Here is a 13,458-nt window from a genome sequence, read left to right on the forward strand (position 1 = left end):
ACTTCAACCTTGACAGTCACTCCTTCCACTACCCATTTAAGTTCTGAGCAGAGAGTCACAAAACCCATGAGGTGGTTTATGAACGTGCTGGGAGTTGGTACCGTTTAGTCACTTTGGCCAAGCTCCACAAATGACCCCTTGGGGAGCTCTGCTCCGACAAACCCCAGACAGGCTGTTTCAGGAAGAGTAAGACAACAACTTATTCCAAGGGCAGCATTTGGTCCCATGGATGACCATTCCCCCTCTGGATGGTCCTGGAGAACAGTGCTCAAAGTTTTGGGATTTGCAGTTCTTTATATACACACACTTCACACTGTATGGCACCCCTGTCTCTAATCCAGTGTGCAAGTGGGAGGCTGGGCAGCTACAGCTTTCTTCCTACTGCTCCTGTCTCAGCTTCCTAAACTGGCAGTTACTATAGACAGAATGTCTTCCTGCCTTACAACTTTATTTGAATTACTGAAAACACATCTTTTGACCAAAAGACCCTCAGGCTCATGTACAAAACAGAAATAAAATAAATCAAACCATTAAAAGGTCCCTTAAAAAAAAAAAAAAAACAGCACAGTTTAGAAAACCAGTAACCTTGGTTAACTGATTTGCCCTGAGTTCTGAATTATAAGGTTAACAAGGATTATGAGAGGTCATGAAGTTTATCTTCTTACTTTGCAAGATCGGATCCAAATCATTCTAGAAAGATATTTATCTACTATTATTTTAAGTAACTCCAAAGGAGAAGATGTTATCAATTTTTTCAGCAGCCTACTCTATCTTCTTTAAAACCTTTGTGGCCAAGGAATTTTTTTTCGGTTTTAAATTGAATTTCTATTGGGTTTACACCAGTTCCCATTTTCATTGAGTATTATAAAATTCTTCCCCCGGTTTCCTCTTCTCTGAAGGAGTAACACCAAGCCCTTTTCAACTTTATTCAAATCATTCACCACATTCCTTAACCCCACCCCAGCGTAGGGGCAATGTCAAGTGTACAGGAAAGAGAAAATCTAAAAATTATACCCTCAGCGCTGTACTACCCAGGCACACCCTAATGGATGGCATTCATCACGATGGCCCTGAGCAATCCAGCAACGTTCCAATGGGCTCCAGAGTTCTGGTTTAAAAATACAGGGTAGACTCAAATACAGTTTTCACTAAAACGGTTAACATAAAGATTCAGCATTTGAAGGGAACGTCTTTGTTGCTGGGTTGATCTCTTATGTAGGAGGCCTTAATATCAGATCATGCTGTACAAATAAGATGCTACTGTATTTAGAGACTTGCGTTTTTATCTGTTAAGTACTAGTCCCTTTAAAAATTTTAGATAGAAAATCATTGTGGGCAGTACCGTGTATCACTTTGGAGATTCCATTCAAATCAAGAAAAATACATTAAATGCAGATCACTGATCCTACTGACCTACTGAAAACAAGAAGGTATCCAAGGAATTTACAGTCAGTTGGAAGTATGACACATCAGTTATCAGCACTAAAGCAGGCGCTAAGTCTAGGTGCTACGCTACAGAGATACGGAGCCAAGAAGGGAACGAAATCAATCTCCAGGAGGGGGGATCAAGGAGGGGAGATCAAACAGGAGAGATTCTTGAGCTGGTTCTTAACAAGGGGTAGGATTCTGAACAGGAGGAGGATGGGGAAGGAGGAACTGGTCACTTCAGGAGAGGGACTGCATAGACAAGAATGGAAATATGGAAACATGCTCAGAAAATGTGAGGAAAAAGAGATTAGCAGATGAACAATCAGCTGGAAGTAGGTGTGAGGAGACCTTCAATACTGAGCTCAGGAGTTTGCCGTATTCTGTAGGCACGAAGATGCTAAAAGTATCAAAAGGTTAAGGCTTGGACCGTTGCTATGCACATCGGAAACCATAATGTTTATGAACAACTTCTATATGGTGGCCACACACACAAAAAAGGGATTTGCCCATAGAACCGATTACACCTAGAACTCTGTAAAATAAAAATGGTGACTTCCTGGTAAAATGGCCCTCCATGGGAGAACTAGATCAGGAAATGAAGGATAAGACTAAGATAATAAATTAATAACTGGAAATGTTAACTGAAAATATAAAAGTCACTAGATAATACTTCAAAAAAAAGAACAATATCCTCAATGTCAATAAATTGCTTAAATCTGCCCAAAACTGCTATACGGTCATTTTTTTACCCCAACTTTAATATTTCAATATCTAGTAATACAGATTTGGACTCAACGTATTTATTCATTATTTTCCTTGAGCACATTTATATTGTGGTTTTTGCATTTGATGTACCTTATGAAGATTATGCAATCTCCTAAATTTTCCTTCTTTCAGTTTAAAATCAGACAAACTACAATCTAGTAATGAAGAAGCACACAGTTCCCAGAAATTACTATTATCATGGATACTTGGCTTTTGTGTTATCTGGGTATTCTGAAATGAATTCTTCCAATGTAGCCTTAGCACTCCATTTACACACAAGGAGGAAAAAACCTACCCATATTTTTTACATTAGTGTGCATACTTTTTTGTATTAGTCCAATTTTAATTGAAGAGACTCTGAAGATACAAATGTATATAAAAAATATTTCTTGGGCAACCTTCTAGATAAAACACTGTAATAATTTCCGTAACAGAAAAAGGGAAATTAACAAAATAAGACATTTTGTTATTTCTACTAGAAAAGACTCAAAAGGATAAGCCACCAAAAGAATTGTTTTCTAGGTAGAAACATCCCTTTCTTGCTCTGTACTGATAAGATTATAGGTAAAATTTTAGAAAGCTGAAAATCCTTTTAAATAATACTTCCGTTAGCTCTAATCACAAATAATTGCCTCTTCTGGTGCTAATGAGCGTGAGCGCCATGGAATGGAATGTAATTCTGCCGGTTCATTCAGGGTAATGGCTTTGTGAGCTAGTGACACTGCCGAGAAATCTAGTCTCAATTTCCTAGAGCACAGTAAGTGAGCAGCAGTAAATTTTTCACTTGAGGAAGATTTTCTAACCTATGTAAATATAAAAAGTAAGCCTATTATCTACTGATAAAAACAACAAAGTACGTTAAATAAAGTTTTATGTGTTACTCGTTTCCTTTAACAGCCATCAGCTCCCTGGGTCATGAAAGTAAGTAAAGCACTTCACTTACTGAAATCAATGAGAAACCGTCCAAATCCTTGCCTTTGGTGCTGGGGCATGATCATTATGCAGGACACATTATACTTCTGCTGGCAAAGCTTTTCCTGAGGGAAGGAGAAACAGATCAAGTATGTCAGAGCTCTGCTGAAGTGGGCAATTCCCTGCACCTGCCACCATCCTTGAACGACAGTCCACTAAGGTGAGCCAATGTGTTAGGTCGGGATCAAGCAGATTAATCCCATTGTGTTGATCAATCAAACTACCTGCTAACAACAAACCATCAACTCCAGGCATGCTTCTCAATTACACCTTTATGCCTGAAAGTTGGGAGCATAAAATACGAATAAAGAATCCAAGTAATGACGAGCCAAATGAAACAGAACACAGACAGTATGCAAGAAATTATTTCCTTGCTCAAACAACTTGGGAGATGGAGGAAAAAACCCAAATATCCAGAGAGCCACACAGCGGGCTAAGGTAGGACTGTGCTGGCTACCTTGCTAAACAGCTTAGACTCTGCAACAGCAATCTGTCTTCTGCCTTTGACCAAATGCCCCAGGGAAACGAAAACGGTGCACGTGTAGGCAGATCTGCGCAGATACATTTCTCTTATGGATAAAAAGTCAAAGTAAAAAGCTAGAGAAGTAATTAATCTCATTTCAAACCGGGAAAACAAATCAAAACAAAAAAGACCAGGGCAATAGAAACCTCAAAGCCTCCACACAAAAGTGAGGCCAAAATATTACCAACAGTATGAAACCAGGAGGGGAAGACTGGGAAGAATATGGTGGGAAACCATCCTTAGAGTTAGGAAAAATTTGCAATTTTCATGGGATGTGGCATCAGAGCAGCAATATTTTATTCAGAGTACACAGAAGCAGCCAAAGCCTACACAGAGAAGATCTGGAAAAGGCTTTTGAGGTTGTGAATGCTCTGGCCAAATATAAACCACAAATAAGACTGACCACAAATGGTACTAACCACATGAAAGAATTACTTCAGAACACCCAGATCTTTAATGAACCTATTTGAAAGATCATAGGAAATTGTTGTGGAAAAAACCCTACAGGGCAGAATTAGAGATTTCTTTGTGAAAAAGATGTGCTCCCAAAAAGATGTGCTCCCAACATTTCACATTTATAGCTGTCCTTGGAGTCTCTAAGAAATGAGAAGGAAGAAATAATGTGTGTCAGTTTCCCTAAGAAACTGGATTGTCCATCACTGGATGTGCACATCAGAGGGAAATGTTCAAATAATTAGTCTTCTCTGCAAAGTTAGACAAATGGTTCACTCTATCTAAAGAGAGATGTACTCTGCGTTGAAAGGAGTCATCCTTTATGCCATTCTTTTTTTTTTGGTCCCAAGCCATTCCTACCTTTTGATTTTGTAAGCCACCCCAACCCTCCCCTCCACCCCACTTCCACCTTTAACACATGTTACTACAGCTTAATTCTAATCTATGGATAAAGTAACTGTTCCTGCTTTCCCTCCTGTGTAGTCTTCTATTATCTGCCTGCAAAGTCATATGCATGTAATGACTTACAATGAAATTTTCTAGGTCATCTTGGCCATTCTCTAGCTATAAACTCTAGTATGGCTGGTTTAAGTATAACCCCAAAGGGCCACAGTCCTTCACACTCCAACTGACACATTAGAATATGGTTTAATTTGCATGTATCTAGACTTTTAAAATGTTTTTTTTAAGATTAATTTTTGTTTTACTACACTGCCCAAAAATGAGTTTTCCGGGTAGGAAATGACAGTAGCTGCTGCCATGCTGTAAAAGAAAACTGTGGCAAAATGAGAAAAGTTTTGCTTGTTTTAAGTAAAATGCTGGGTTCCCCGGAAGAAGATAGGCAGACACCAAAACTATAAGAGTCCCCATCAACTGTAGACCCAGAGGCCAATTTGAGACAAGGACCATAGGCACCATTAAGCATCTACATTTAAACAGACTAGAAACATCATTCTTTTTTTTTTTTTTTAAGTAGACTCCACGCACAGCATGGAGCCCAACATGGGGTTGTGGGCTGACTGAGCCATCCAGACACCTCAAGAAATGCCATTTTCTAACAGGAAGGACAATCATGACCACTATTCCTTTTTTTTTTTTTTTTTTTTTTTTTGAAGAAATTTCTACCCAACGTGGGGCTCAAACTTACAACCCTGAGACCAAGAGTTGCATGCTCTACCGACTAAGACAGCCAGGCGCCCCATGACAACCACTCTTTTTAACTCATTGGAGAAAAAGATCTTTATAAACCTAAACAAAAGGTAAGATGTTTACATTATATAAATAGATTTCCTATTTATTGTTTTTTTTGTGTGTGTGTTAATTCTCTGTCATCTTTTTAACCTGTTATGTGCAAATTAACTTTTGTCTTTTTTGTTTTGGAGCCTTACCAAATATGTGTACTAAAATACTGATGCTGTTTCCCATGAATGCTATCACTTATTTATATTTTTGTTTATGACCTTTGGGTTGATTCTAAACTTTAGAAAAACTGCAGTTTGCAATGGACCTTCACATATACTCTATCTTTTGATATTCCATGAAAACGACACTTCCATAAGGCATTCCATTTACATTATTATGCAAGAGTAGATTCACTAAAATTCATTGATCACCTAACACACAAAACTGTATCATAAAATAAATAAAATATAGGGTTCAGCTCATTTACTGTGTGCATGGAAGTCTTATAATTACCATCCTGGCACATTAAACTATCTCCTAGGTGTGTAAGAAAAGTTAAGCTCATTACCTGGTAAATATCTCCAAACTCAGTTTTTCCTTATTGCATATGAGTTATTATCAGAAGCCTTTGAACAGAGGAATGTGAGTATAAAAGACAAACTATAACCACTCAGTATGTCACGGGCTTCCCTATTAACAGCTGGAGATACTCAGGCTTTCTAAAGGTGAGGCTGCTTTAGATCTTAAAACAACAGCATAGAGAGTAAGAGACAAAAGAGTAAACCTAGTCATTATATCACCTTGACTGTCCAAATGCCAACCTTCCAACTCACTGAGATACTGATGACCACAGAGGGAATACACTGAGGAGAAATGAGAACCATCTCTTAAATGCTACACTACACTGAAACCTTCATGTTGATACCACTGAGAGGGGGCAAGGGAAATAAGCTTAACATTTAAAAAAATCAAAGATGCTAGGTGGTCCAAGGCAGCAATTATAATGTTACATGGTTGCTGACAGTTATGACAGCAAACACTGCTGAGGTCCTTTACACACTTTCTAGGCATGATGTTTACTGTTTTTTTAAATTAGCTCTGAACAAGAACCTGAGCTTTCAGAAATATGTATCACTTATTCAAATTATAGTCATTAAAAAAAAAAAAACAAAAACCAACCCTCTCCAAAGAATTGGGCTCTACCAAAAACATTTTGAATAAGAAAATGAAGGTCATACTGGCTCTTGTTTTACCTTAGAGAAGTATCCAACCAGATGACAGCCCTTTTCATCATTTTTTGTAAGGACATAAAAAAGGAATGGCTCGACATCATAATACAACGTTTTGTGGTCCAGGAAGAGCTTGGCTAACAAGCAAAGGTTTTGGCAATAAATTTTGCTCATATTCCCATCAACCTAGCAAAGAGAAACAGACATTATTTAACATAAAAATGCCACTCAATATAAAATTATTTTTATATGGTATTTTTGGAAAGTATATAATTTTATTTCCAAGTCCCAAACTGAGAGATTGAACTACTCCATTTAACAAGTATAAAGTCAACCAGAAAACAGTTGTCACCTGGCAAATAAGAATTCCACTTTTTCTCTTAAATTAGGGTAAATTTAAGTTCGCTTAAATCTCTTTAAGCTACCTGAAGAAAGCCGAAACCACTAATGAAAGAGTCATTCTTATTTGCAATTTACTACAAGTAAAACAATCAGGCATGTCCTCCCTGTTTGAACCAAGTAAATCTGAATTGAAGAAATGTAAACACATCAAAATACCGCTCAAGGAAGTTAAACTTTATGTTGTTTTCAAAAGGACTTCATATGAAAATAAAATAAATGCACAGTATTATTCTGATTCCTCAGAAGTGTAGATTAGCAAAAGAGGATTCCATTTTGGTTTTATCCCAAGCATCATTTGCAATATAATTGGAAGAGATAAAATTTCTATGTTGGGAATACTTACAGAGAAAGTGAGATGAATTTCAACCTACAATAAGTACCATGATTACAGTCTACTTCTCTTCAAAATAAAAGAATCAAGCTGTGATACTGATGGTTATAGACAGGAGGCTAGGCACAGATGCCAATTTCTTTGATCAAATGTAGTTACTTGTTGAAAACCAAAAGCACAGCAGATTCAAGAATTTCCCTAGCACTATTCTTAAGGGAAATGGGTATTTGCTAACCAGAGCTCTGTAACAATGAACTTGACCGTTCTCCAGTCTCCTGTGGACCATACAGGTTCTCATATTGCACAAATTATTTTTAGACTTCATATAACTATTTCCCTTGGATGAAACCTAGGTCCCACGCATAGCAACATAATCAAATATGGGCAATGGACACAGAGGATACAATTCTCTCTTTAATTAAAGGAAGTTTTTATGTATTTGAGAGTACGGTCCTTTCGGAAATGATAGTTCATTACAAAAAGGAAAGACAGAGATGTAGGTGTTGACAAACCAGAAAAAAAGAGGATGCTGCTGAAGCAAATTCTTATCAGCTGTGTAAGGTCTAATATGCACGCTTTCAAGAGGGATAAAGACAGGAAAGTATTAATTTATGATTACTCTTCGTTTACTATAAAGGTTACTTAGGAGACTGCTGAGAGAAAAGTTTCCTATATGCTATTCTCTAAATATTAACTCAGACTCTAGAATAGGGACTTTGGCACAGAAAATCCAATTCTTTCAAATATTTTTATGCGTGCATTTTACTAATTTGTTTTCATTTTTCCCCTCTGATCTTGGTGATTGTTCAAAAGCACCTGCCCTGAAATAGCAGATCATTGTTGTCAGACTTCCAAAATTGACTCTCTTATCCCTGAGAGGACTCTGCCAGGATTTATGAGAGCTTAAACCCCACAAGCAGGTTCATGACGATTTAGTTCACCATTACTTAAAGGCAACGATGTGTTTTGTCCTTTGGGAAACAGAGACAGTGATTTTCATTTCATTTCGGTTTTAAGAAAGGATCCCAGGCATGAAGGAAGGAGCCAACAGGAAAGTTGAACTTGTGACATTACTTAAGTCTCCAATGAGAATAGCTCTGTTGTCTCACCTGGTTGGGGCTGACTGAGTGACATCCCAAGATGAACTTAATGACTTGCATTCACTTTCCCTCTAGCCCAGGGGGCCTCAAGGGGAGTAAGTTTGCCTCCTAAGCGACACTATGCCAGGAAAAAATTGTGCTTGTTACAGCTGGAAGCAATGTGGTACTACTAGCAGTTAGTGGGTAGAGGCCAGGGATGCCACCGAACACTCTACGATGCACAGGATGCTCCCTACGCTAAAGAACTATCTAGCCTGAGAAGTGAATAGTGCCCAGGCTCAGAAACCCTGCCCCTATCCTCTGGTAAGTACTAATAAATTATTAAATCTTCCTAGCAACAATACCCTTCTTCCTTCAAGCTTACCAAAAGAGCCTGATATAACCAGGAAGAGGGTCTTTAAAAAAATCCTAACACGCAGCTGGAGTTACTGTGCTCTCTGATTGGCCTTCAGAAAAAGCAGCGGGCCCTGGCTTGTCTGCAAGAGGTAGCCTAGTCAATGAGAGAAGCCTATGTGTGACCGTCCCCTATTCTAAATATAATGCAAGACATTACACACCAGAACTAAGGTGAAATTTGGGCAGAATAATAAATTTCAGTCTGACCAACTCAAAAATAGAGAAATCTAAAGTAAAACTGTATTTCAGAGAAAAAAAACACATGTCTGCTGCGCAGGGAAGGCTTGTTCTGAACACCCATGCATGAAAACAATGCACCGAGATGGGTAACAGAGAAGGGAATTAGGCAGGGCAATGGAAGTGCTCAACTGGAGGAACGAGAACAAAGTAGAGAATGAAGAATCCCTGAGAACAGGCAAGAACACGAAAGAAAGGCATGGTCTCTTCAAGGTACAAGTGACACAGCTAAACTGACAATAGAACATGATTAAACAATGAAACGATATGCAGGCAAAGACCTTTTGCTATTAAATCAGTTCTGAAAACACAAAATGTCTTTAAGAACCCACAATGACAGACACATGGCCACAAGGGGTTCCTGTGAACAGCAGAGTTCTCCAGGGGTGGCCATCAACCCAGATGAGGGGGGCAGTCCCAACATCTGCTAGGGTCTCACCAAAAGGATTATCCACCCTGCCAAGAAATGGATGGAAACACAGGTGGTTGTGTATTGAGGAGATATGTACAGCTGCTCAATTCCCTGGAAGAGTGAGCACCTGCCAGACATTGGCTGGAGCTGCTGAACAAAGCGAATTTCTCTTGCCAAAGAAAGTAGAATTTACAAAGAGTTGAGAAGATCATAAATTCACTGGTGAATATATCTGGTGCAGACAGGGATTTGGGGGAAGACAAAAAAGTTAATGTGATGAAGTAGGAATTCATCATCAATCTAAATGGTTGCTCAATATAGTTAAACATTCCAAAACATGGAGATATTTTAAAGAGCAGTCTAAATTTGAAGCCAAAATCGAATACACTGTGCACCTTCTAGAAACAAATGAGAATGTAATCAACAATTGGAAGTAGTAGGTCTCAAAAGCTGAATTTTTTATTTACACATGCTTACCTCAAATACTGAAAGGTCTTTCCTTCGGTAAATTTCATTTGCTGGAGGATGAAACCATCCACATTTCTTTGAGTGTCTTAACAAAATATTTTTACTTTTCATATATTTAAGACAGAATTCACACAGGTAAAGCTTTGGTAATCTGTTAAAATTTTAAAATCAAAGAATCTATCAGATTGATTATACTGTTCAGGAAAAAAATATTAAATATTGTTCGATTTTCTCCAAGTCATAATAAGGCTGTACAACAGTATTTGAAAGAAGTGGTTTCAAAAAAAGAAAAAGAAAATAGAAAGCCAATAGTAAAGAGAATGTACAAAGCTTACGTTATTTTTCAGTATAATAATATTTGCTGCCATTATTTTGTGAACAAATCATTTGTTTCCTTAGAAACACTGTACAGACAAAAAGGTTTTCAGACCTAGAACCACTACTTGAAAAATCAACAATAAGGATGGCCTGCTGTCAGGTAAACATGAATATTTTTCAAATTTCAGATTTAATGTCATAGTGTCAATAGTATGTATGGTCAGTGGTGTAACTAGTCATCTTTTACTCTGAGGGAAGCACATTCATTATTTTAAAAAATGATCTGTGTACTTATAAGGCAGAGAAGTCCTAGAATTTAATTAACATTTCTATTGATGGATGAGGTAACTTTAAAGTCTTATCACAATTACATATACATCTAAAGCAGTAAATGTAGAAAAATCCAAACATCTTATTTCTACAAATTTCACTGACTCTGAGTAACATTATACAAACAGGTTTCTCTTCCATGATGACTTTTTCTTCACTTTTAAAATTATAACAGTTTTAATGTGTGCCCGATCACACTTAAACATATAGTTAGTATCGTTAAGAAAATGTTTAGAAGCACTTTACAGGTCTTTGGGGTGTAAGAATGGGTAGAACGGTTTTGGGGAAAATTAGCTACAGACTCAGAGAATAGTAATTTAAAAATCTTGGAGTTATATACAAATTGTACTCAAAGCTCTCAGAACACATGACTTGTGATTACCCATACCAATTGAAGCTCATAGGTGTTTTTAAAAGTTGTTCAAGAACACACAGCAGAGTCATATAAGCTAGAAAGAGAAACCGAGACTCCTGACTCTTACTCTGCCACTTAACTTCTAAAACACCCTCCCCATTTTCTCCAGTAGATGATGGGCCAGACACCCATGTGGTGGAGAAAAGGACAATTATCTACTGTAGAAGAAAAGCAAGTTTGTGATTACCAGAAACTTCGCAGGCTTAAAGCATTTGAGAAGATACTAATCAAGTATATCCTGGTGTACCTGAAGGAAGAGATCTGGTCACAGGATAGCCACTTCTAGATACCTCAGTTCAAGACAATTTCACAGCTAATCTTAGTTCAAGACAAAAAGAACTCTAGATCATTATTTTCTCTTCATTTTTAACAAGTTAGTCACAAATGGCTCTAAAAGTAAAGATTTGGTGAAAGGTCTCTTAAGGCTACCCACTCCCACCTACTTTCTTTCATTTTTCCTTCTGCTACTTTTCTGTAAAAAACTTGAAAACAAAATGTCAGATATCAGAGATAAAACGAACAGGGCTAATTAGGAAAATAAACAGGGCAATGAGAAGAAACCACCAATTACTTTACAATGGTCAGTGTTTTTTCTCCTTATTTGGTTTCATCCACAAACAACATTTGTCCAATTAACCAGAGAGAGAAAGCATGATCTTAGAAGCTCAAAGGCAAAATTTACAATGCCTGTGTAAGTAAGGAGTGGAAGGAGTCTATGCAGAATAGTAAATACTACTATAAAAAGACACTGACAAAAGTAATAGTTTGGGAAGCGCTTAGACTTGACTATTGAAATTTATGTCCTATAAATCATCTAATTCCTGCTTCAGAACTGAGAAATCCCCTTCCTCACATATATGACATTCAAGTTATATGCCTTCTGGGCTGTTCCATTACCTTGCATATTCCTGTGGGTAAGGCGAGGAGTACCAGGTTTGGATTTCGTATTTCCCGAATTCTATTACAGAAGGGTACCGGCCACAGTCTTCCACTCCACTTTCACACTCTATTTTCTGTCAGAGAAAAGAAAAGGAAGGAAATAAAATGTGTGTATTAGAAGAGAAATTCTTCACTTACCTTTTGGTTCTTTCACCAGTGGATATGAAAACCTATCAAGAACAGACACTAATCTTCATGGGGAATTTTCATGTTGTTGAAAACACATTAGAGGATCTTGGTAAAATAATCAACTTTGTGTAAGATTCATATATGAACAAACTAATACCCTAAGAAACAGTATCACCAAGACAGAAAATGAGTACACGGTAAATACATACAAATGTCTACTGAACTGAATGAATTTAATGACCTGGTGCAATGCATTAAAACTGAGTAAATGAGAAGATGATCTAGCCGTTAGACACTCTCACAGTCCCCTGTTCCTCCATGAAGTTAACAGCGATCCCAACTGTAATTATATCATCAACTGTGAAAGGCTGCAGTTTAATAACCATCTCCTCTTTCTCCCCTTACTCGCAAGCAGTACACTCCATGTGGTTAAGAAGTTTGCCTGCCTGATACAGAGAAGAAATGTTCTTGAGTGAAATGCCTGTGTTACTGTACTGGAAAGAAAGGGCTTAAAATTTAACAGCATTTTTCAGATAATGGCCTACTGTTCATCAAGTCTGTCTATGAATGCCAGAAGTACGCTGAAAATGTGATAATATTTAAGGACTTCAAATCTCAGAAACTGGGAGAATTTCTGACATTTATTTTAGCCAAAGGAAAACAATACACAGCATACTGATGGGGAAGAATGAGGAATGGAAATATCCAATGGCTCCTTAAATTAGAAACTGTCAGAAGTATTTAGCCCAAGTGGCTGCTACTAAAAATAAAGCTTGAGAGCCTACAGATAGCTCCCTCCCCACACCACAAAAAGTGAGATTAGGTAGGAAGTCTCTCTGAATAGTTTGCCATAGAAACTGAACGTGCTCTACTGACGTAACACATTCATGCTCCATAATAAATCTGACCTCGAAAAGCCCAAAGCCTTGCCTGTCACCTGTTTTGGTGACAATAAACTACCTGGAGTTACTATTTTAAGTGGAATCATTTAAACAAATTACTGGACAATAAAAATAAAAGTGATTATAACTGATTGTGCAACACAATATTGTCTTAACGCCGAAGTGTTAAAATTACGAGACATTTTTCATATGGCTGGCCATCTGTGTTGGAAGAACCATTGGTAAATTTAAAAGTGATGTTCTTTTTAACCATTTAAAACTGCTGTTTTCTACAGTTCCACAAAAATCGTAAGAAATCTAGTCCTTCATACCTAGAAGCATTTTTCCAAATCTGCTTCAACTACTGCTACTCTGGTCTATTTTTTGAGACCAGCTGAGCCCTTCTCAACTTTTGAGAGTGGAGACAATTTTATAAAGACACTCTGCTTTTGAAGCTAGAGTCAACACGAACAATCATGTAACAGTTAAAGGACCACAAAGGATTCTGAGGGGGATTCGCAATAAAAGCAAAGCAGTAATTTTGTAAT

At 37.5% G+C, this 13,458-nt stretch overlaps 1 protein-coding gene across 2 annotated transcripts in view; it reads right to left on the minus strand.

Moving 5' to 3' along the window:
• The window catches only part of KAT6B (lysine acetyltransferase 6B), a 178,046-nt gene that overhangs the window by 32,701 nt on the left and 131,887 nt on the right, over window positions 1–13,458 (minus strand). For both annotated transcript variants that reach the window (XM_040624814.1, XM_040624813.1), the window contains exons 10-13: window positions 11,859–11,974; window positions 9,908–10,049; window positions 6,577–6,738; window positions 3,137–3,230 (exon numbers count right to left, since the gene is read on the minus strand). In XM_040624814.1, the coding sequence (XP_040480748.1) occupies window positions 3,137–3,230; window positions 6,577–6,738; window positions 9,908–10,049; window positions 11,859–11,974 (514 nt within the window). The remainder of the gene's footprint in view (window positions 1–3,136; window positions 3,231–6,576; window positions 6,739–9,907; window positions 10,050–11,858; window positions 11,975–13,458) is intronic.

The sequence above is a fragment of the Ursus maritimus genome, unplaced genomic scaffold, assembly GCF_017311325.1.
Source record: "Ursus maritimus isolate PB19 unplaced genomic scaffold, ASM1731132v1 scaffold_7, whole genome shotgun sequence".
Lineage (NCBI taxonomy): Eukaryota > Metazoa > Chordata > Mammalia > Carnivora > Ursidae > Ursus > Ursus maritimus.